This window comes from Physella acuta, unplaced genomic scaffold (assembly GCF_028476545.2).
Source record: "Physella acuta isolate Inbredline_101_S28 unplaced genomic scaffold, ASM2847654v3 ptg000373l, whole genome shotgun sequence".
Taxonomy (NCBI): domain Eukaryota; kingdom Metazoa; phylum Mollusca; class Gastropoda; family Physidae; genus Physella; species Physella acuta.
Genome location: NW_026731892.1, coordinates 856,426 through 881,553, shown reverse-complemented (window position 1 = coordinate 881,553; position 25,128 = coordinate 856,426). Strand labels below are relative to the sequence as shown.

The following is a 25,128-nucleotide window of genomic DNA, read 5'->3' as shown; positions in this document are numbered from 1 at the left end:
TACATGAAACAAAGGGTAACACGGCTCGTGAAAAAATGTTTGCAGTGTTGGAATATCGATGGTAAATGGCGGGTCGGGGTATGCTGGGGTTAGGCGTGTAGGTAGGAGATCGGCCTGACTGGCGGGACATTGTTCAATGAACTGAGGGCCCGTCGAGCCACGGGACTGTCACAGAAGAAGCAATCAAGCGTGGCGAGCTTGTGTTTTGTTCTACGGTATTGTGCAAGAAGGCGGAGCAAAATGATCTTTGTACCCTCCATTTAATAGCTTTTGTCTACGTGCTGAGCTTGTTACAGAGTTATGAGACCGCCATTGTGTTAGCTCAGTGTAACCGATGAACAGTTTTGCAATGTGATGTGTATGTTAACTATGGATACTATCGTTATGTCTACAAACAACTAAATCAATCGGCCAGTCTGCAACCATCAATTCACTTACACTAAGATCGTGGTCGTGTTTGAAACAACTCCATTACCAACGGACATGGAGAAACAAAAGAAAAACAGGAGAGTTCTGCTGACACAGTTGGACGATGACGACAACGAATCAACAACCTCAGCTAACGGGCTCGCCAGATCCGCACAGAACGAAGTGATAACAACTAAAGCTGAAGACTCCACCAAAAACGTCAAATTTAAAAATAGCTCACCAAAACCAAGAATTGAAGCTGAAGCCGAGGTAGCTGGGTCAGCAGGTGACGAATCTGTGTCCACCTTACATGTCGCACGAGGCCGCACTGACAGTGTGTCAGATGACAGCGGGGACGAGATTGTCGACGATTCGGATTACGATACGGACTTAGATATTGATGGAAACAGTAAGTCAAAGAAGTCTGTTTAATAGTATTGGTGGCAGAAGTTTCGATACAGTTAATTTAAGAAGTGTGTTCGTTTAATAATATTTGTGGCCGAGGTTTCGGTACAACTAGCAATGACAATGCGATTAGAGCAATTGATTTATATTATACAAACTAACTTCAACTACCTTAATTTGAACATAGAGGCCGATTTATTTATTTATTTATTGAAAATTGATTAGATACTAGTTTGACGACTTTTATTCAAGAAATCGTATACAGACGATGCAATAAATATGCATACAGAGACCAATATTTTAAAAAAAAACTCAAATACTACAGTGGCATAGCGACCCATGCTGGAGCCCGGGGCGAAGTATCAAAATTGCGCCCACCTCCACCATTTATATACAGTTATTCACGTTAGCGAAAAAAGCGACCTCTCCCTATTTGGAAAAAGTTGGGAGCGCTTTTTACAAGGCACTGTCACTTAACAGTTTTAACTATAAAGTCACACAAGTGAAGTAGAAAACAGTTTAACTAGTCATGAATGCCTGTGTACAATTTAGTAATTCACCACTAATTTAGTAATTTTACCCGTTTGGCACCCTATCCCCCCCCCCCAATCAGGGTCGGCGCCTAGGGCGGCCGCTCCACCCACACACCCCTAGCTATGCCTCGGGTTTAACCTACCATTGTATATCTACTAGGATTAATACAATAGTATGGATGTTCCAACGCTGGACATAATTCACACAGATCTACGTTGTTTTTACATGTTTGTATCTGACAGAGTGGGTTTATCCTGAAAGATATGACCATGACCTAACAGGCAAACGAAGATATTTGAATGAGTGTAAAAAACTTGGTGTCCACCCAATCAGCTACTTCCTGGACCACATGCAGGACCAGAGGCTCAAGCTCAAGAATCATGGGATAGGTCCGCAGGCTATGATAGCTTTAACAGCGCCGCTACAGGTATGTTAATTAATGGGATAGGTCTGCGCTACAGGTATGTTGTGTGGTGGGATAGGTCCGCAGGCTATGATAGCTTTAACAGCGCCGCTACAGGTATGTTGTGTGGTGGGATAGGCCTGCGCTACAGGTATGTTGTGTAATGGGATAGGTCCGCGCTACATGTATGTTGTGTAGTGGGATAGGTCCGCGCTACATGTATGTTGTGTAGTGGGATAGGTCCGCAGGCTATGATAGCTTTAACAGCGCAGCTACATGTATGTTATGTAATGTGGAAGGACGCAGGACAAAATAGTATTGATGAAGAGGGAAATATTACCAACGCACTTCGGTTATGTATATTGTTAATAGTATCATAATTGGGAACTACTGTTTTATCAAAGATTATTTATTTATTTGTATTTTCTCGACAGCTGTAGAGAAATATTCTAACTCTAAAAAAATGTTATTAAAATGTTTGCCTCTGCACGTGCAGGCGTCGGGCTAACGTTAAAGTAAATAAATTTCCTACACAGGTAAATACAACAATAGAGCATCTAGACCTGGAGGGTAACGGCATCCGGGGAGAGGGAACAATACACTTGTGCCGTGTCTTGAGAGAAAACGTTTTCATCACAGAACTGGTAAGATTATAAGTTTTATATATATATATATATATATATATATATATATATATATATATATATATATATATATATATATATATATATATATATATATATATATATATATATATATATATATATATATATATATATATATATATATGGACTTTTAATAGAAGAAGAAAATATGTGTCAATTTTTCTTGACTTACATTGGCCAACTTTTACGTGATTTAAAAGTATTGAAGACAATGTATTTTATTTCCCAGAATATATCTGAAAACGGCATAGAAAACGAAGGAGCTGAAGCTGTATGCCAACTTTTAATGTATAACAAAACGATAGAGAAACTGAATTTAGCTGGTAAGATAGTGTTTTACTTTTTTTTTTCAATCGCATTATTTTTATTCTGGAAAAAGATTTAGTAAAAGACTTATCTATTGCTGTTAGGCTAATGGTTGAATGATGTGCTAGATTTTGACAAGATGCTATTTTAGAGTATCTTTGCGACAGAATTCATTCGAAACTTTTTTTGTTAAGCTTTTCGGTAGTCATAACATTGTATATTTCAGGATGTCATTTACCTATTTGAATAACTGACATACACAGTGTAACACATGTTGTTTTCTGCCATTAACTACTGGCTTTAGTGTGTTTTATTGTAAAGGTACTTGTGTAAACTTTAAAATTCTATAAAAAGGTAACGGCATATCTGATGGAGCTGCCCAGAACTTCTATACACTGCTAACTGTAAGTATCGTTCTTTCACTGAGCCCAGATCTTCTATACACTGCTAACTGTAAGTATCGTTCTTTCACTGTGCCCAGATCTTCTATACACTGCTAACTGTAAGTATCGTTCTTTCACTGTGCCCAGATCTTCTATACACTGCTAACTGTAAGTATCGTTCTTTCACTGTGCCCAGATCTTCTATACACTGCTAACTGTAAGTATCGTTCTTTCACTGTGCCCAGATCTTCTATACACTGCTAACTGTAAGTATCGTTCTTTCACTGTGCCCAGATCTTCTATACACTGCAAACGGTAAGTATCTTTCTTTCACTGTGCCCAGATCTTCTATACACTGCTAACTGTAAGTATCGTTCTTTCACTGTGCCCAGATCTTCTATACACTGCTAACTGTAAGTATCGTTCTTTCACTGTGCCCAGATCTTCTATAGACTGCTAACAGTTAATATCTGGCTCTCACCGCAGCTGATGCTGTTAATCTGACGGTGATGAACTTTTACAAATTCCTATTTTTAGAACAGCTCTTGTAAAAATTTAAATTTGATAATCTTTGGGGACTGAAACAGTTTAGTAAAATTAAGAATTTTAGCAAAATTTACAAGAAATTTTAAAAAAAATTTTAGGCCATTTAAAAAAAAAAAGGTGCATCAACATGTAGTTTTTTTTTTGTATAGTTTATATTAATTAATTAAGTGATCTTTAATGCCAACGCTGGTATCATGTATGTATAATTTAGAAGCGAAATTCGACTCTGCGATATTTGAACTTGAGTCACAACCAATTTGAAGATGAAGGTGCGAGGTGGTTCAAGGACGCACTGATGGAGAACGAGGTACTCGAGCACTTGGACCTGAGTTGGAATCATTTCCAGAAGAGAGGGTGTGTCCTGCTGGCCGAGGGACTCAAGGTTAGGGTTAGCTTTTTTTATATACCCACACAAACCTAACAGGTAAATAAAAAGCTAGTCAGTAATACTACTAGACCAAGGACACTCACATCGCTCTCTAGCGCTAAATTTAGTTCAATTCTTTAACCTGACTCGCGATTTACAAAACTGCATCCCCTCCTCCACCTTTAAAAAGAAAACAAAATAAAAAATGTAGCATCAGTTTTACTTTATTTATTTTTATATCGATACACGTATGTGATCTGTGCTGTTGTCGATGCGTGTCTGTTGTATCTGCCCGAAGCTTTAACCGGAAACTACTGCTTCTAAATGACGTACGTTCTTTTTATTTTCATTCAAAGGAAAACGTTGGCCTGAAAGAGTTTTCCATATCAATGAACGGCTTGGAACTGGAGGGCGGCAAGGCGCTGGGTGAAGCTATCAAATCCAATAGAACTCTTCTGCGTCTGTATGCAGCCAACTGTCGCTTGTCGCCCACGTCTGCCGTGTACCTGGCTAACGGTCTGATGTCCAATGACAACCTCAACATGCTGGATGTAAGGTTGATGTGTTTTTGTAAACAAAGCGGTCAGTGAGGGGTCAAATGACGTCACGCGCCTATAGGGGGTGTTACGTTTGTGACGATTTGCTATGTGAAGGGGGGGGGGGGGGGGGGCTAAAGGAACAGTTATTGTTAGGCAGGAGGATGGAATGAAAATTTGCGACATCATTTAAGAAAATAAGGGGGGAAATGTTTGGTTATGTTAATCCGTGTGACGATAGGGATGGGGTTCGGTTCAGATTGCATGCCTTCATTTCTAGAAAACAGCTTCGATCCCAAACCTTGCATCACACCTTAATTAATCCTACTTAATCATCATGCTACAATAATCTGTAGGTCTCCGAGAACTGTATCATAGCAGATGGCGCCTGGGCCATGTTGAGTGGTATAGAGAAAAATGAAGCTTCAAACCTAATGCTCCTCAATCTGGGGGTACGTATGCTGTCAGCTGCATCGGTTTATTTGTTTGATAAAATTGGCTTATTTGAAAACTTGACACCAATGTTCTACCTTTAGTTGTATTTTTACTTTCTCGTATATACGAAGTATAGAGAAAGTATTGTAATCGTGCACAAAAATCACTTGAAATTTTAACAATTTTCACCGTATTACACCTCAGTCCTTCATCACATCCGAAGTATAGAGGACTTATTTTAATTGGGCAAAAATTATCAATCCAGATTTATCAAAATTAAGAGGTTTTATGCGTAATCCAGTCTGAAAAACTGGGCTTTGCAATTCTGTCCGTATGTCTGTGTGTCTGTGTGTGTGTCCGTGTGTAAACACGATTACTTGAGTACCGTTATAGCTAGGTTGATGAAATTTCATATATAAGTATTTTATCAAAATCGTAGATCCGTATCAACTTTTGAGCGATTTCCGATAACCGGAAGTGGTACTTTTCCTACTTTGAATTTTTCAAAAGCCTATAACTTGAGTACTATTTCAGATAGATAAATGAAATTTCACATGTAAGTAAAAGATCTAATTCTCTACCTTCTGTTAAATTTTGAGTAATTTCCGTTGACCGGAAGTAGTAATTTACGCTACTTCCGATTTCTCAAAAAACTAATGTAAATTTTTAAAGTACTAATAATATTGCGCGCTATTGTGCACTTTTTTATTTGGCGTTCACTAGTTCACTTGGCGTGCAATTATTTTGTCTACGAGATTTTATTCTATTTTTAAAACTTTAAGTATTTAAAATGGATTAAAAATCATGTCAATAGCCCGAGTTCCCATCCCCTGTTGTTTTATATAAGAATATTCGAGAAAGTTTAGGGGAGATCACTCCCGGTTTATTACATTCGTCGTCAAAACATACTTTTTTTATATTGCACATTGTCTTTTCAGTTATAGGTAGACCTCATAAACGTTTGTGTGTCAAAAGATTCGTGTTTACTTTTTATAAGCTACACTTTTAAAAAATGCTTCCCTTAATAACCAGATATTTTAAATATTACCGAGCGTGAAATATTTTGAATTCTCCAACTAATAAAAGAAAAGGTTGAATTTTCTAAGCGTGGTTGTGTTGATAGTCACGTGATACAGAAGTGGCACGCGTGTGTGAACTCTGGGATGTTAAGTCTCTAAACCCTTTAATGAGCGTGACTATAACAGAGAGTAAAGCCCATATACATTTACTGCAGACGGTAGATGCTACAAAAAGTTTTTAAATCGTCACCTTTACAAGTTCCTCTAATATTCAGCAGTGTTTCTTCCAGGCATCTCTTCTGATTCCCCCCCCCCCCCCAAAAAAAAAAAGAAATAGAATTTATAGAGGAAATATACTGTCCCCAAAAATTTCAAGGTCGAATCTAAATGAACCATTATTTAAATTAATTTGATAATTAGCATTTTTTTCTGTTGCTGTAAATTTGATTACGGCATAACAAAGTAATTGTTGTCTTCTTTGTAGAGCACTCACGTGGAGGTGAGGTTCAAGAAACTACAAGAAAAGCTCCGTGAGCTAAAGGGTCTGGAGGTCATACACGGAGGGGTGCTGTACGATTACAAGATTGAGGCTGTAACACTCACACCGTTGGAGCTCTTTAAGAGAGGTCAGTGGTCCAATTACCAAGAGATAAAGTACGGTGGTTCAATAGCCGACAGATAAAGTACAGTGGTTCAATGACAGAGTTATAAAGTACAGTGGTTCAATGACCGACAGATAAAGTACAGTGGTTCAATAGCCGACAGATAAAGTACAGTGGTTCAATAGCCGACAGATAAAGTACAGTGGTTCAATAGCCGACAGATAAAGTACAGTGGTTCAATGACCGAGACACAAAGTACAATGGTTCAACGAAAAAGAAATAAAGTGGTTCTGGTAGAGTTGTAGTAGTAGAGTTGTAATGGTAGTAGTAGTAGAGTTGTAATGGTAGTACTGGTACAGTTGTAATGGTAGAAGGGGTAGAGTTGTAATGGTAGTACTGGTACAGTTGTAATGGTAGTGCTGGTACAGTTGTAATGGTAGTACTGGTAGAGTTGTAATGTTAGTGTTGGTAGAGTTGTAATGGTAGTGCTGGTAGAGTTGTAATGGTAGTACTGGGAGAGTTGTAATGGTAGTGTTGGTAGAGTTGTAATGGTAGTGTTGGTAGAGTTGTAATGGTAGTACTGGTAGAGTTGTAATGGTAGTGCTGGTAGAGTTGTAATGGTAGTGTTGGTAGAGTTGTAATGGTAGTGCTGGTAGAGTTGTAATGGTAGTACTGGTTGAGTTGTAATGGTAGTAGTGGTAGAGTTGTAATGGTAGTGCTGGTAGAGTTGTAATGGTAGTGTTGGTATAGTTGTAATTGTAGTACTGGTAGAGTTGTAATGGTAGTACTGGTTGAGTTGTTATGGTAGTGTTGGTAGAGTTGTAATGGTAGTACTGGTAGAGTTGTAATGGTAGTGCTGGTAGAGTTGTAACGGTAGTACTGGTAGAGTTGTAATGGTAGTGCTGGTAGAGTTGTTATGGTAGTACTGGTAGAGTTGTAATGGTAGTACTGGTAGAGTTGTAATGGTAGTGTTGGTAGAGTTGTAATGGTAGTACTGGTAGAGTTGTAATGGTAGTACTGGTAGAGTTGTAATGGTAGTGCTGGTAGAGTTGTAATGGTAGTACTGGTAGCGTTGTAATGGTAGTGTTGGTAGAGTTGTAATGGTAGTGCTGGTATAGTTGTAATGGTAGTACTGGTTGAGTTGTTATGGTAGTGTTGGTAGAGTTGTAATGGTAGTACTGGTAGAGTTGTAATGGTAGTGCTGGTAGAGTTGTAACGGTAGTACTGGTAGAGTTGTAATGGTAGTACTGGTAGAGTTGTAATGGTAATGCTGGTAGAGTTGTTATGGTAGTGCTGGTAAAGTTGTAATGGTAGTGCTGGTAGAGTTGTAATGGTAGTGCTGTTAGAGTTGTTATGGTAGTGCTGGTGCAGTTGTAATGGTAATTACGCAAGAACTATAATGGAACAAAGAGCGTTCGGATCTCTAGACATTTCATGTTGTGGGAGGATTATTTTGACCAAGCTTTAGCAACATTATTTGAGACGTCAGTTGTTGGAAATTAATAATTCATTATCACTAGAGTTAAATATCAATAATTTTTGTTTTTGTGTTGATTTTAACGGTAGCCTAACTACAATGTCGTTTCAATGGCCATTCTTCAGCCTCTGGTTTTTTTGTTGTTGACGTAATCATTTATTTTTTTCTCCAAGATCCCTACACCAAACTGAGAGACTGGGTTGGAAAATCTGGCTATCGCCTGGTTGACATGCTGCGGCGGTTTGACAAAAACCAAAATATGACCATCTCTATTGAAGAGTTCTGGAACGGCATCATGGTTAGTTGTGTTGTTTCTTTTTTTTTTCTCTGGATAGAAATTTTTAAATTTTAGACAAGCGTTCATTTTTTTTTAATTTGCTGGTGTGTGTGTGTGTGTGTGTGTGTGTGTGTGTGTGTGTGTGTGAGGGAGTGTGTGTCGGCCTACATAGGTCTATAATTTAAACATATGCCACTTACGCGTATGTATGTGTAGTAGCTTTAATCAGTGCAGACTTAATAGTAACGATGTTTATATACAATCTGTTAAGAATACAGTTGAATGTAGCAATTTTATCGTTATAGTTAGCAGGTTTCCGTCATGGTGTAATAATTGTCGATTTTTACTTAAAAGACTATTTAACTTTAATAAATCACTAATGGATCTGGCAAAAAGGAATTTTTCTTCTGTACATTTTAAAATTTTTCGCCTTGGTGTCAACCCCCCCCCCCCCAAATGGTGTCACCTGGTGCGATCCGCACCCCCGCCCCGCTTCTTCCCTCCTCACCATGGGCAATCGCTCTACACCGCCGCCACCCCTTTCCAAATGACGTCATTGAACACCTCCCACTTCCGTTCTTTCTAAAAATCAAGAGTAAATTGTAAATGCTCACTCATTTTGGTCTACAAAAGCTTGTTACTAAAACGTTTTTTTAATTACATTTTTACATAACAATCATACTCATACTCATGTTGAAGTAGAGAAGTCAGAGTCAGAGGCGTAGCGAGGGGGGGGGGGGGCGGGGGTGCGGACCGCACCATGTGACACCTTTTAGGGGGGTGACACCAAGGCAAAAAATAGCAAAATATATACAAAAAAACTTAAGGGGGGTGCAAATCGAAAGTTTGAGGGGGGGGGGTGCAAATCGAAAACTTGAGGGGGGGGGGGTGCAAATCGAAAGTTTGAGGGGGGGGGGCGCAAATCGAAAACTTGAGGGTGGGTGCAAATCGAAAATTTGAAAGTTTGTCCCCCGGGAAGGGTCGCTACGCCTCTGGGGGGTGACACCATTAAGTGCCGCATCGGGTGACACCCGACCTCGCTACGCCACTTGTCAAGAGTATCCTATAACCTACCACTTTTAAGTTGGACTTCTCATTTTTTATTTTGGTCGTGCAATAATCCCATCACTGAGCGAAAGTTTGAACTACTCATTGTTTGAACTTCTCATTGTGTAGCTGAGTCGTGCAATGCAATATACCCATCACTGAGCGACAGTTTGAACTACTCATTGTTTGAACTACTCATTGTTTGAACTACTCATTGTTTGAACTACTCATTGTTTATTTCAGTCGTGCAATATACCCATCACTGAGCGACAGTTTGAACTACTCATTGAGAGGATGGACAGAGACGGAAACGGAGAAATAGATTTCAGGTAAATTCGGATGTTCTTTACCATTCATGTGTTAGAATCTATCTATTATCGATTAACTAGTACCTATTGTAAGCATGGGTCGTCACGGGTTTTACCGGGGTCGATCAGTTGAGACCCCGGAGTGTCTCGTGGTTCTAAGGGCGGGACGGGGTGTCATAGCTGAAGAACGCGCGCACGTTAAGAACGGTTAAGCCTCAAATCACGAAATGTCCCTTACACCCTAATCAAGGGGTGCCGTCAACGGGGGAGGGGGGTGGGACGGAAGCCTGTAACGTCATAAGGCGAAATGTTGTAAAGTATAATGACAAAACAAGTGCATTTTCCTGTTCAATTAAGGGGTAAGTTAGGGATGACGCCCTCAGTTATCGCACCAGGTGACATTTATCCGACATTGTGACGCCGCTGCATTCAGGAGAAAGCCCGAAGTGTCTAGCACAGTATCGTAAAAATGCTCACAATAATAAACGTTAGATCGGGGGGGGGGGGTCTATGGAAATATTGACCCCCATCCTCCCATCTTGCAGATAGTTTATAGCTATCTCTTTAACTATGTTACTTGCCTATTTATGATAACCTAACATAATGCTCTCTCTGACCATGTCACCTGCCAACTGACCATGATGTCACCTGCCAAATGACCATGTCACCTGCCAACTGACCATGATGTCACCTGCCAACTGACCATGTCACCTGCCAACTGACCCTGATGTCACCTGCCAACTGACCATGATGTCACCAACCAACTGACCATGATGTCACCTGCCAACTGACCATGTCACCTGCCAACTGACCATGATGTCACCTGCCAACTGACCATGATGTCACCTGCCAACTGACCATGATGTCACCTGCCAACTGACCATGATGTCACCTGCCTAATAATGATGACCCAACAGTGAACTGCTGGAAGAAGACAGGGAACACACTCTAGCACTGAGGGAGGTCAACAGGTGGATTGAGACTGAAAAGCAAAACGAAGTCAAGCAAATCAAAGAAAAAATATTCCAAGCTTTAAAATAACCTTTCAGTCTTCATCAGTAGAAATCATTGCCTTACATCTTTTATGTTTATAGAAAACCTTACTGGAAAAAAAATTTGGATTTGTTTTATAAACCCTGGGCTTGATTAGAAGATTATAATTATCTTATATAAAAGTCAAAAAAGATCAAAATAAAATGTAAACGGCCTAGAAATTTTACAATAAGTAGATGTATAGGGCCTACTATAAATGGTATTCAACTTAAGGAAACAGCAGAACCTATGAATGAACATTTGTTTGAGACACCACCAATGAAACAAACATGAAACTTTTATAAACTGAGTTTATTTTAACAAATCCATGAGACAATGTTGAATTTTTTCATGTGGAACCATTTAACCAAATTTATTTCAACTCTAAATTTGCTCAAGAACAAGTGTAATAATTGCACTTTTAAAAAAACAAAAAAAACTAGCTCTTGCTTTTTAATTCTTGCTGCATGAAGAATTGAACCACTGGTGTTAAAATGTTTTCTCTCAGATCACAGTATCAGACATTAAGCAAAAACAGAATGCAATAAAGACCTATTGTTACAAAAATCAGATTACAAAAAGTTTTCAAAACAACAATACTGCTTTTATAGTTTAATACTTTTCTAACTTACATTATTGTTTGACACAAATTTTTAAAAAAGTATTATCTGTATTTAAAATGTTTACATTTAAGATTCAAAATATTTTTATGATTTTAACATAATAAATAAATTCATTACAATTTGTTGTTTTATATTTTTAGAACTCATAATCAAGATTTAACTGTCTTGACTTACTGTAGGAAAAACTATTCACAAAATAAAAGAGAAATATGAATGTACATTAAACTAGAAATGTTTTTACACAATGGAGTCTGTAGACTAGTTTTTGTGTACACTTAGCATTAACAAAAAATAAGGCAAATATATAAACTATATCTGAGGCCATTCTGGAAACTATCTAGTACTAATATTTGTTCATTGTTCATTTTTGAAAGATCTACATTACAAACTACAACATTTTTGAAAATGTCCAAAAGATTTCATTTTAAATGTTGTACATGGTTTGAAAAAAGTAAGGAGAAAATCAGTTTTTGTAATTTATACAAATATTACACTGAAAGGTTCTTCAACAAATTTACTAGCCGTTTCATCAAATGTACACAGAAATGAACATCGTTTTTAGAGTTTTTTAAATCAAATAACTGATTTTATAAAAATCTAAAAGTATCAAACAAAGAATATATGTTTAATAATATTTAACCAATAACAAATAGTTTCAATTTATATCTTTCAGTATTTTTACAATTGCATCTTTAAAGAAAAATCTGAAGTCTCTGAGCTAATTCATAACAGATGTTGAACAACTTAATCTTTAGATACAGAATAGCTATCATACTAAACAGTTTAAATTTAAATAATAATGACTAAGTTCACCCCAATTTCTCCATTGGTAAAATTCTAAAATAATAGTGTAAAGCCTTATTAGCATTAGCTGCCCTATCTTCTAATGTTCCATGTTGTTAAAAATATATATGTTAAACAATTACAGGGATCAAGCTTATGGATGTGAACATTAACTTTATATAACTTTTAATCATCATTGTAACCATGATATGTTGCCATGGTTAAGAACAATGACAGAACTGGACATTTCTCAGCTTAAACTTGCTGGATTAGGAAATCATCCAGCACCCTCTCAAAAAAAATGAATTGTTTTCTTTTTCTGTTTATCAATCCAATATTATGTCCCCAGCTTCAAATGTTCACAGAGTTAAAGCAAAATATAATAACACTAAAAAAAACACCATAGATATTATATATCTTTTAAACTCATGATTAAGGCAAGATAGATATTCTAAACCAGTCATTAATTTTATCTTTTAACATTACAACAAAAAATTGTACAGATAAAATACTGGCAGTGAAAAATATATTTAAACATAAATTCAACAGTAATAATATTAAATAGATATAAATTACTTTAACAATAGTTTAAGTAATTAAATAAGGCTATTCTATTTGTGGCATTTTAAATGCATAATGATTGTTGAACACATTCAAAAGTATTAACTGTTTGACATTTTCTTTTTTTTTAAATTAGTGAAATTAGCATTTAAATATTAAAGACTTCACACACTTTGGGAAGTTCAGACTTTAGCAGCAATATCCCATGACTGTTAGAGTGGGGTAAAGAAATTGAGACACCAATAGACAAGAAAATCAGCAAAAAACCTCATGAAGTCATTGACCAGCTCTTATAAGATTATTAATTGTTATAAAGAGCATATTTTTCATATATGGGCAACACATAGTTCTGATTCAATGCTGCTATACAAATCTATTTCAAGTTTATGGTTAATATTTGTAAACAGCAAATTAAGAAGGATTTTATTAAATGCAGAAATTAATTTAATTAACTTTTATTATTTTGTTGAAGTTATTATATTTTAAAGATTAATTTTTTTTTAAAATTACTTTGTGATGAGAAACACCAACCAATGTTATGTTTACTAGCATGAGACTTAACAAGTAGAATTCAATAGAATTATAAAATATTATTAATATCTTTAATATTTAAGTGTCTATACCCAGAGAAGAAAGAGTTTTAGATCAAACAACAATTTAGATCTAATGCGATAAAATAACACATGGTATGTAAATTTTGAAAAAAAAATTTAAATAGTTATACATGATTAGTTTAGAGGATTACTGAATCTAGTTAGAATCTTGCTAAATCAAAAATTACCTAAATTTATTTTTAGTTTTGCATTGTAATAAATGATACTTTTTCCAGTGCTGTAATAAAGAATTAACAAAATGGGAGGCATATTTTAACTTATAAATTAAACTAAAAATGTATCATTTAACAAGCATAAAATGTTAACATAATTTTGATAATCTTAATGTACAACCAATGGGATCTCTTCTTTTTCTAGGATTTGAACAGTTGTGTATGTTCTGTGAAGTATTTTTGAATGATTGGGAACAGGTGATACAGGTCTATCAGATGGTGATACATCAGCAGCTTCTTCTAGCTGTAGTGTTTCAGTTATGGTGTTGCCAGTCACGCTCTGCTTATGCTGGGGTAGACTTGAGCTCACAGTTACAATCTGACTTTGCCAAGGCATGACTGGGGTTTGACGGCGTGAGCTGATTGTATCTGTATCTTCATAATCCAGAATACTTGTGGCTTCAATAACTGTAGATAAATACATGATCTCAATCATTAGGAACATATGCTTTATTTTATATATAGCAATAAGTTTCCTGAGATATTCCAAAACTAATTGTTTTATGAATAAAGACAATAGGTCTTTAATTATAAGGTTGATATATTTAAAATTATATGAAAATAATAGTTTAAAATTAATCAAACTAATACAAATTGAAATGGAATTTAATTTTTTATTATTATATCCCTTATGGTATTGGCTCAAATTTAAATTTGTTCAGCAAAAAAAGATAGAAAAACAAAATACTCAGCAAAACTGAATTGAATTATAAATGTGAACAGACTTTCTTTCAGGCATCTCTTTGATCTCTCTAATACTCCCACCCCCACATAGACACCCCCACTCCCTCACACTGAAATTTAATTTCACAGTTTAGTTAAAAATTTCCCTATGGTGACTTTTACCCCCCCCCCCCCCCCCCCCACACACACACAAAAGATGTCTGAAAAAAACACTGAATGGGAATAAAATGCAGAAGGGATGAAAGCTTTTAAAATGTAGCATTAAGTTTCACTAAACATTGCTTACACAACTATCACTATTTCAGTCTAAAAGTACTTTATGCAGACAAGAAAGCTTTAACAAAAGCAAGAACTATCACATAATCACTTTTACAACACTGTCACACTACTATTAATGCGGATGTTCCTGTTTGGATGATGTGGCATTCCCCTTGTCCCAGAATATACACTTGATGAACCACAACCCATTAGCCCTCTCAAGGGCACCATCCAATTTCTCACTTTAAGCTCATTTTTGCCTGTTGATAGAGGAAATAGTGCACAATTATACTGCTAGTTAACACAATTTCAGCTACACAGTACACTTTTGCAATTGTACATTTTTCATAGTTGGAATTACTAGGTCATGTGGTGTAATAAAGTTAATTTAGTAATGGACAACAAAGCTGCCTTCTTTGTGTGTGGGATTCAAAAAGAAAGACTTTTATATCAACAATATCCATGGGGCAAGTGAAGTAGAATTCACCTGTTTCTGTTACCTCTGCATACTAATCTTCAATTATTATTTTTTTTACAAATTTTGAACACAAGTTCAGCTGGTCTAGTAATACAGTTTTGGTTTTAGCTAGCTGATTAAATAATTTTAAACTTCCATGGTTGAAAAATTACTGTGCGCTTTTGGTATAAGAAAAACTTGCTGCAAATGGTTCTAGATCTAGATCTAAATATACTAAATTGTAACTAAATCACTTTTACTAAATGTATGTTAAAAGTTAAAAGGGGAATAAAGTTTTAAAGAGAAGTAGACTGACCTAGGTCGTCCTAGGTCCTAGGTATCTTCCCTATGCCCTATTCTCACAGTGACATTGTCACTCCCTACTTACTAGAAATAACTAGATCTAGCTCTATAACTTTTAAGTTTAATAGTTTTAAGACTACTCTACTAGAATACTGTACTCATCTCACTGTATACATTTTGATGATTTTTTCAACTAACTAGATTTAGTAAACAATTTAGTAAAACAAGTAATTAAAAAAAGTCTAGTGACAATTTTAGCGCAATTTCCTTGTGTTATCTAAAAATAGCTCTGTCGTAGCGTAAATCAAGAGCAGGGTTAGTAAAACCATTGGTTAGTTATTAAAACGTTTTTTATTAAAAAAAATTTCAGTATTTTACATGTTTTATTTACAATAGAGTAACATGACTAAAAACCATTGCGCGCCCAGCTACCGAACGTGACGTCGCAGCCATTGAACGTGATGGCGCGTGTGGTGTGGTTGCATAAAATGCCTACTAATTCGGTCCAAATTTTAATTAATTCAAAAAAAATTTTGTGACCGAAAGAAAGGATATTTTTGAAAACTTTCTTCAGCAATATTGTTCTAAATTATGGCAGGAATCGATTGGTACATGTTTCAAGTCGCTAAGTTGTCTGGTTGCCGAGATATGGGTCAAAAACTGTTTTTTTTCGAGGTTTTTTGGCTTTTCCGGGAAATCCATGAAAGAAACCCGGAATTTTTATGGCCTATGTTCATCCTCGTAACTTGCTTAACATAATTGCTTTTGGAACTAGTCATCGATATTGCTTCGTTGAGGAGGAGATAGATCTACGACTTAAAGCTGCGGACACACATCCATCCATCCATCCATTCATTCATACATCCAGAAATGACGGGTTAATAAACGCAATGGACACGAGCGAGAAAACTCTCAAAGGTATTTGAGAGGTGTATAAATTAGTTTAAAAATCAGGCACGGCGTAGTTACAATTAATATGGTTATAAAATCCTGTCTGTCTGTTTTTTTTTGGACTTTTCTAAAGATTGAACGTATTTGATGTTTATAATATTTTCGGTAACTAAATAAAAATTTAAAAAAAAGCAAAAACAATTTGGTTTTCACGTGTAATGGCGACATAAACAATGGCATCCTGCTATTGGATAGGCCGCCATTGATTTTATTGTACACATTGTAAGCTAAAAATAGAAAACTAGGTCATGGGTTTTTAAAATTTGCATTGTCATTTAAAAACTTGATCTGCAAAGTTTTGTAAACAAATAGTTATCGATCACTAAGTTACTGTACAGCCAATCAATATTTGTCTTACGAAAGTGAAACATCCGGTTATAACTTAGGCTTGATGAAAATAAATAGAAATGTAGCCTTAAACTCAACAAATTATTTTCAAGTTCTCTGGATTTGCAACTTTTATAGCATTTATTCTAAAAATATAAAATTTCTAAATTAATTTTAGGCTTAAGTTTTTATTTTTTATTTTTTTTTACGGTCTAAATCTAAAATGCACGTTTTTATTCCATATCAACAACATTATGGAAGGAATCTCGTCAACTCGCTCGCCTCCATTCTCCAGAATGGAAATTGCGCTAAAAAGTTAGACTGGTAATCTATCGTTTTGGGTACGTAAAATCGCCCGCGGCTATTAATGTACGAAAAAGTTACCTCATTGTCAAGGCTGTAATAGAAGTATATTGTGATATGTTTGTGTCAAATATTATAGATAAATGAATAATAAACCTAAATCAATGGCTAAATATATCAATATAGGCCCGAAATTAACTTTAAACAGCAGTGTCTGCAAGCAAGATTTGCTATATAAACAGCAGCCATTTGTAAAATAGAGTGACTTCCGCCTGAATCTTGCGCTATAAGTCTATAAAAATAAAACTTTAACAAGATGGCTGCTATAGTAAATGAGCATGGTTGCATCTGTTGGAAACATCGCTGGTGTTCATTTATTACTGAAAAGTTTTAATTCAGTTGTTTAGAAACAGGTACATAAATGAAACAAGGAAACATTTTTGTATTTTTCAAAACATAAATCCTCCTCAAAATGTGAAATAATTATTAAAATGTAAGGAGTCACCTGTTTTTCACATTACTAGTCGCGGGCGATTTTACGTACCTAAAACGATAGATTACCGTTAGACTGAGTCAACTGAGACTTACTCAACTGGGGAGAGTTGGTGATACTGTCACTCACAGTCACTGTGCTCTAGGCTTAACTCACTGACATCAAAGTTTATCATTAAAGTTTGATGAATCAAACTGAGAAACTGTCGCCGCCCAGAGAGACGGGTTTTTTTTTTATTTGACTTATGACTTATGGCTATGGCCTACAGCCCTAGAGTCGGCTAGAGTCTATGAGTCTATGACAGTCTATGAGTTTGTTTGATTTAAATTATCAATAATCCAATGCAATCAATACCTCTCAGCTGTTCTATTAATATTTCAAGTTTGAGCTAGACGTTAGGCTTAACATTAACAGTATGAGTATACTCTTAAACTAACTTAAACACACATTTCAGACATTTTTTCTGAAAACACACTTTCTTGCCGGAACTACGCGTTACCATAACACTCGGATTATTAAAATTTGAGCACGCCATCTGGAATCTGGACTACACCAAACATTCTCTAACATTCTTCATTCCCCCCCCCCCCCCCCCCCCCCCCCCAAAGTATATCAGTAAGATATTATTTGGGTAAAGTAATGGATAACATTAACAACTGTAAATTTGCTGTTTATTGAGTGGGGTATTTCATTTTTATACCAAGATTTCATTACACTGGTAGCACTTGTAGTCTCTTATTCGCCCATAAAAATAAAATAAATGTACGATACATAACCGAGTAGGCTACAATGGGGAGGTGTGGTTGTGTCCCTGTCGTGCTCCACGGAGATGATAATTATATAGTCTTATTTGTATGTCTATAACCACTAGGCTTTATATAATATAACACTATTCGAGTCAATATTATTATAAAATATTCTTTGAGTTTATTTTTAAAGCTGCTATTAAAAGATTCATAAATATTGATTTATTTTGGTGTTCATTTACTAAAGAATATTTATTGAACTTTTAAATTTTAATGCGGGCTTTTTACAACTACATACATCTACGTAGGGTCTAGAATCTATCTATTATTAATTTATTTGAGCGTTAGGTTTTTATTTTTCCTTTTTATTTTGTATTATTGTGTTATTCATACCACTGAAAGTCAACTTACTGGGGGTCATAAACTATTCTCTTATTTTTGCATTAGATTTGTAATTTCTTTTAAAAATGTACGTGGTAGCTATAGATCTAGATTTGAATATAATTTAAGCTGGAATTTGAAAAACATTTAAACCTACAACAAAAATATGTTACACAATTTTAGTAAGCTTTAGATTTTTAGATATAGATCTAGATGTCTAGATTCTAAGCCGCTTAACTAGATCTATTTAAATTCCATATAGCATACAGTTTTGCGAAATCCTGGCCAATGGTAATGTATCATCTGGGTGTGAGCTGTGTAGTTGATAAAAAAAATAAAAGGATAGAACTCTGACTTGTGTTGTAGACTATTTAATAGTGCACCTAGTCTACCTACATTTTTCCCGATATAACTTGGATTGAGTTAGACAACTGAGAGTAAATATACATTTCAGTAAATGTCTTAGTAAGTTTGTAGATCTACATAAGTTAATAAAGCGATAATCCATCGAACCTTTTTTTAATTATTTTTTGCAGTTTTTTTTAGGTCACTCACTCTTCAGTTTACTGGTCTTGTCACTGTTTTGCTCTGTGAGTCTGTTGTCCTCAACATACAATATACATTGACAGTAGAGCTAGATCTTGCTTAGTTACCTAGACTAGATCTTGTTAATTTAGTTAAGTTTAGTAGATCAAAAGTCTAGATCCAGTAGCCTAGTTCTAGATTCTAGATTTCTAGTTAGAATCCTAGATGCCGCAGCCTAGATGCCAGATAGGGCAGATAGAGTAGTACTTTTAATAACTAGATCTAGATCTAGATCTAGATTAGAATCTAAATCTATTAGCTAGTTACTAGTCTAGATCTAGTAAATACTAAGATAGTAGATAGAGATCTAGATAGAATTTATCTAGTCTTGTAATATCACGATATAGAATATAGAGTCGGATATTATTAGATATTACGGAATGGTCCAGAAGTAAAAAAACCCAGTAAAACTGTAAAACCATGACATACGACATTCGTAAACCATCATTTATATTTGGCACCATATTACTTTTTATAGGCCAATGTTTAAAAATGTGCATAGATTCATGACTATTAATAATATTTAGATCTACTATTTGTTACTAATTTTCTGTCAATTTAAATTAAGAGTTGTCAGTTTTATAATTAAAATATTCTTAACAAATGATGTTCTTAAAATTTTAAATTTGCCCATTTTTAATTTTTGTTATAATATTTTTAACATTGTAATGACTAATGTGTAAAGCTGCTCAGTTAAACTCTAAAGACACAATTATATGTGGATCTAGCCCATATTAACAAAAAATGTTAAAATGATCCTAGTCTGTACCCTCTTAAGTTATCATATTGATGCCATAGAGTTAATTTTGGATATCGAGTCATCCCTTTGAATCCCGGTTAGAACTTCCCCCGCCAAGGGCTGAACCAACCGGCGGGCTTGTTGCATTGAGTTAAATATAAACTCAAAACAATAGTGAAAACATCTCATATGAATAATGCTAGTTAATCCTACTGATTAAATGGACAGTATTTAGCTGGTCCAAATCGGTTTAGTCAGATTTTTAATGTCAGATCTTTGGAGCAATTTTAAGTATTATATTATTAATTCAATTTTAAGTTTTTTTAAAGTTGCAAGTCAGTGGTCAGCAGCCAAGGCTGTGTTGTAGCTTTTTGTTATCAGAACAACAAAAGTCATAGGCACAATCATACTTTATAGATTGACTCAAGGAATCTTTGGGCTATAGACCTAGGAGCAAGCTTGATTATAGAAGACCATCCCTGTACATTATCATTTAGGAGAAGCAAGAATGGAGAGCTTAACTATATGTACTTTTGTAGATTTTAAAGTGTAGACAGGGCTGTAGTATGGAGTCCCAGATAAGTTTAGCCCACTTATCCAACAACTATACATCAACTCAGAATTCAAGTTATACACAATAAAAATTATCCAAACCCTTTGAAGTATAAACAGGAGTGAGATAAAAGTGTTTGCTTTCAGCATTGATATTTTTATTTCTTGTTGACTGCATTATAAGACAAACTGAAAGATACTGACATCAACAAGGCAAGAAATGTTTTTAACTTGCCAGTGTGGAATTTAAATGTCAAGAGACACTGAACTCTGAAGCTTTGACACAAATATAAAGTCTGACGCTGTAGTATGGCTCAGAGACTTACAGGGTAACTCACACAGCAGCAAAGATGCTTCAGAAACAGGTCTTTAAGGCATCTATTGAAAGTACATTGGCCATATAATATTTTCACATCTCTGCTTCTAGAGGTATGCTCGTATTTCTGGGAGCTGTAAAAAGAAGGAAAGAAGTAGAGTTTTGATGGAGGAAGCAGGTGTAAATTGGTTTGGTCCATTTTTCAAAGGGTTAGAAAAATCTTGAAATAGTCGATTACATCCATCCATCCCTGTAACTCTGGCCTGCTTCACCACTTTATTATGGGATTACAATATGCTAATAACTTATAACTGTTTGAGTAATTACTACAGTTTGGTTTTTTCAGTTACAAAATTTTGTACTGTACAGTTTATTGTGTTTGAATTTTTTAAAATCACAACAACAAAACATAGGTTATGCTGTTAAAATTATATGATATTCTTTTTAAAAATTTTATTGCTATTATTATTTATATTTTTAGTGTTTTTAAAAAAGAATGTAATGTTTAAAAATTGTTTTTAGGTGGATATAACAATCAGCAATGGAATTAGCACACAGTCTCTTGCTTAATGAAGAAGCATTAAAAAGGATATCTGAATCTAAAAGGCCTGTATTCGTATTTGAATGGCTGAGATTTTTGGATAAGGTGTTGGCTGCATCACAGAAGGTAAAGTATTTAGTGTTATCATTTCAGTCTTTAAAGTAAATATTTTCTTTTGGCATGTACAGACCATTTTAAATGTAGACATAATTTCCTGGCTGTGTCGTCTTGCCTTCAGCAAGAGGATGACTATGAAAATATTGTTTGTAAATAGATCTTTCATTTCCAACGACAACACAAGATAGTACACTTTTCACTTTAATTAGAAGTTATTAAACTAGTTATTAAAATTTTATGTAAAGATTACGGTATTCATTAAAAATTTTTTAGACAAGATTAAGAAGTAGTGATTCAGAATTGCTTTCTCATCTGAAAGCTGAACACAGATAAAAGGCAGATAATTCTTGTTTAGAGTTAATGATTGTGATTTAAGGGGATAGGTTCTTGGTTTTAAAAAAATTGTAATACTTGAGAGCAAACAATTTTTTCTCTACAGTTTTTTTTAAGGTAATATGCATGTTTCTCCATTAAAAAAATTGATTGGGAAAATCTTGGTACCTATGATGACGGCCATCTTGAAAAATTAACCTGTTTGTAGAATCTCCACCATTCATAAAGTATATTTTAAGGCCAATAAGAATGAATTCATAATCTTCTACCATATGTACTCAGCTAAAAATTTAAACTGCAGAACTTCAAACTGATTTATTTGAATTTTCAAATTGTGGGTTGTTAAAACCACAAAATTGAAGACCTCAAAATGTTCGCACCAATTTTTTTTTTATAGTGGAAGCAGATATGCGGATGTTCCTTAAAAAAGCTTTAGAGAAATAATTATTTTTTCAGTCATGGTGGGTGTTGACTGAATCAAAATGTACCCAATCAAAAGAATAAATTTTTACTTAAACAATCTCGCTTTATAAAAAGGTAACAATAAATCAAGTATTATTTAAAATCTTTTAAATTACTAAACAAAGAAAATAAAAACCAGTACTTTTCGATAGTAATAGTAAAAATAAGAGATGCTTCTGAAATCTTTTTGATACATTTTGTGACCAACACTTTTATTTTTTTGTAAAATTAAAATAGTTATTATAAATTAAATTTAATGCATTTGTAGGCTGATTGTGAACATTTTTAATTTGTTTTATTTTTTGACTAACTTTTCTTTACTATACTAACCCATTTTTGATGGTTAAAAATTATCTGTACACACCAGGTGTTTTAATTACTTGCCATTTACCATTAGTACTGTAAAAATTTTCAGACCAGTTATAACTTCAACCAAGCATATACCACTTTTCCTTTTTGTTTTCAATATTCAAAGCAAATAACATTTTAAAAAAACAACTACAGGCTAAGGCAAAACTCCATTGAGAATTGTTAGATGTATTTTTAGAATGCTAACCTGCCTTGTGCTAGATTGAAGATATGCAGAATTCATGTTTGTTTGTTTAAGAGATGCACTTGGTTGACAAATGATTTCTCAGGAGAGTTTGGTTTTATGAATCATATTGTGAAGGTTGCTGAACATTCCTTGATCAAAGGCAGCAACAAAAACAGATGTATGAGACAAATATTCTAGAGATGCTCCAGCTACTGTGTGGGGTGTTTGAGACAAATAGTGTAGAAGTGCTCCAGCTGTTGTATGAGACAAATATTCTAGAGGTGCTCCAGCTGTTGTATGAGACAAATATTCTAGAGGTGCTCCAGCTGCTGTATGGGGTGTATGAGACAAATAGTCTAGAGGTGCTCCAGCTGTTGTATGGGGTGTATGAGACAAATATTCTAGAGATGCTCCAGCTACTGTGTGGGGTGTTTGAGACAAATAGTGTAGAAGTGCTCCAGCTGTTGTATGAGACAAATATTCTAGAGGTGCTCCAGCTGCTGTATGGGGTGTATGAGACAAATAGTCTAGAGGTGCTCCAGCTGTTTTATGGGGTGTATGAGACAAATATTCTAGAGATGCTCCAGCTACTGTGTGGGGTGTTTGAGACAAATAGTGTAGAAGTGCTCCAGCTGTTGTATGAGACAAATATTCTAGAGGTGCTCCAGCTGCTGTATGGGGTGTATGAGACAAATATTCTAGAGATGCTCCAGCTACTGTGTGGGGTGTTTGAGACAAATAGTCTAGAAGTGCTCCAGCTGTTGTATGAGACAAATATTCTAGAGGTGCTCCAGCTGTTGTATGAGACAAATATTCTAGAGGTGCTCCAGCTGTTGTATGAGACAAATATTCTAGAGGTGCTCCAGCTGCTGTATGGGGTGTATGAGACAAATAGTCTAGAGGTGCTCCAGCTGTTTTATGGGGTGTATGAGACAAATAGTCTAGAGGTGCTCCAGCTGCTGTATGGGGTGTATGAGACAAATATTCTAGAGGTGCTCCAGCTGCTGTATGGGGTGTATGAGACAAATATTCTAGAGGTGCTCCAGCTGCTGTATGGGGTGTATGAGACAAATATTCTAGAGGTGCTCCAGCTGCTGTATGGGGTGTATGAGACAAATAGTCTAGAAGTGCTCCAGCTGTTGCATAAGACAAGTAGTCTAGAGTGGCTTCAGCTACCAATGCCCCATCTTATCCATTGCCTATCATACTGTTTAAAAAAAACACATCCTCCATTGCTATCAGGGGAAAACCAGTGGGCGCCACCCCTGTGAAATTGAAATTTTTAAGGATAATGCATAATGGACAACCAAACCCTCATACTTTCATTTTTGTATATATAGATCTAAATGTTTTGCAAAACAACAGTTGCTAAGTTTGAATCTAACTGAAATAGGCCAAATTCTGTGTATGAAAGATGAATGCTTACAGTGTGCGCTTGTTTCTTTCAATGTGTGACCTTTGACTTCACATTTCTGGTACTTTAGGTAAAGAACACCTGGGCACATCATACCTAAATTTGTGCTTGATTGACCTAGTCCCTACTCTGTTTGTATTTGATAGCCTAATGAATTTCTATTGATTTCAATTAGGGCTAGTGATATGAGCATAACCTGTAGATAGTGCGGCTCTCGGTCAAAAACCCCCCCTGGACAAAAACCCCCAGCGACATAAACCCCCCCCCCCCCCCTGGATAATAACCCCCGACTGAGATTTATATACGGAAATAATAACGATGATGAGAACCAAGAAAAGCGAAATTAAATTAATGTAATTTTTAACGACTAACGATTCTGATACCGAGTCAAAAGTATGTTTTTGTTTGGAACTAAGGACAACCTTAGGTTATTGGAGGTTAATCAGCACTGCTTTATGGGTGGTACATTCAAAACAGCTCCTGCATTGTTTCACAACTGTACATAGTTCATTCATTGGTCAATGGAGGGACTGTTCCATGTGTTTATGCTTTACTTCAAAACAAAACATGAAACATAAACAGAACTTTTACAGCAACTAACGGTCATGAATACAAATCTGCAACCTATTTCTATTATGATTGACTTTGAAATGGCTGTGATAAAAAGTGTTGAAAGGGTATTTCCAGACTGTGAGATAAAAGGATGCTTTCTTTTTCCATCTTAGCCAAAACATACAGAAAAATTCAGGACTCTGGTCTTTAACAACGTTCCATACTTGATAGCAAATTTGCTCTCAAGCTCAGAATGCTACCTGTGTTTTGTGTGGCCATGAACAGATTAGTTATGCCTTTAATAAATTATCGGAAATTTTCCCCCAAGAAGCAATGCCAATTACAGACTGTTTCGAGGACTACTATATTGGCAGACCACAACGTTGACTTTGGAGACAACCTATTTCCAATTGATATGTGAAACACAACATGCACACACGTGCTGAAGACCATAAGGCAAAGTCAAACAACTCATTTGAAGGCGTGCCATTATTAAGTATTTGCGAGGCATCCCTCAAAATCTCTCTTTTTAAAGT

General features: G+C 35.4%; 3 protein-coding genes across 9 annotated transcripts in view; 2 read left to right on the top strand and 1 right to left on the bottom strand.

Moving 5' to 3' along the window:
• Positions 1-331: 331 nt before the first annotated feature.
• LOC131941787 (leucine-rich repeat-containing protein 74B) lies at positions 332-12,012 on the top strand. Its single transcript, XM_059301296.1, has 12 exons — positions 332-817; positions 1,590-1,774; positions 2,287-2,394; positions 2,645-2,738; positions 3,076-3,125; positions 3,862-4,032; positions 4,374-4,568; positions 4,910-5,005; positions 6,492-6,633; positions 8,260-8,384; positions 9,654-9,739; positions 10,636-12,012. Exons 1-12 carry the CDS (start codon positions 484-486, stop codon positions 10,757-10,759), a joined length of 1,710 nt encoding a protein of 569 aa, XP_059157279.1. The 5' UTR covers positions 332-483; the 3' UTR covers positions 10,760-12,012.
• Positions 12,013-12,968: 956 nt separating this feature from the next.
• LOC131941789 (uncharacterized) lies at positions 12,969-17,869 on the bottom strand. 6 transcript variants are annotated; one of them, XR_009386678.1, is made up of 3 exons: positions 17,674-17,808; positions 14,595-14,745; positions 12,969-13,951 (listed from the first exon to the last, which is right to left on the bottom strand). XR_009386678.1 is itself a non-coding variant. In XM_059301301.1 (3 exons), exons 2-3 carry the CDS (start codon positions 14,714-14,716, stop codon positions 13,653-13,655), a joined length of 399 nt encoding a protein of 132 aa, XP_059157284.1. In that variant the 5' UTR covers positions 14,717-14,745; positions 17,795-17,869; the 3' UTR covers positions 12,969-13,652. The 6 variants fall into 6 exon arrangements, 5 of the variants coding, with proteins under 5 accessions (XP_059157284.1, XP_059157285.1, XP_059157281.1 ...); XM_059301301.1 differs by having other exon boundaries at positions 14,617-14,745; positions 17,795-17,869; XM_059301302.1 differs by lacking the exon at positions 17,674-17,808 and adding an exon at positions 17,819-17,865 and having other exon boundaries at positions 14,617-14,745.
• Positions 17,870-18,738: 869 nt separating this feature from the next.
• The window catches only part of LOC131941786 (HEAT repeat-containing protein 5B), a 29,625-nt gene continuing 23,235 nt past the window's right edge, over positions 18,739-25,128 (top strand). For both annotated transcript variants that reach the window (XM_059301295.1, XM_059301294.1), the window contains exons 1-2: positions 18,739-18,911; positions 21,161-21,305. In XM_059301295.1, coding sequence (XP_059157278.1) covers positions 21,180-21,305 — 126 coding nt within the window. In that variant the 5' untranslated portion in view covers positions 18,739-18,911; positions 21,161-21,179. The remainder of the gene's footprint in view (positions 18,912-21,160; positions 21,306-25,128) is intronic.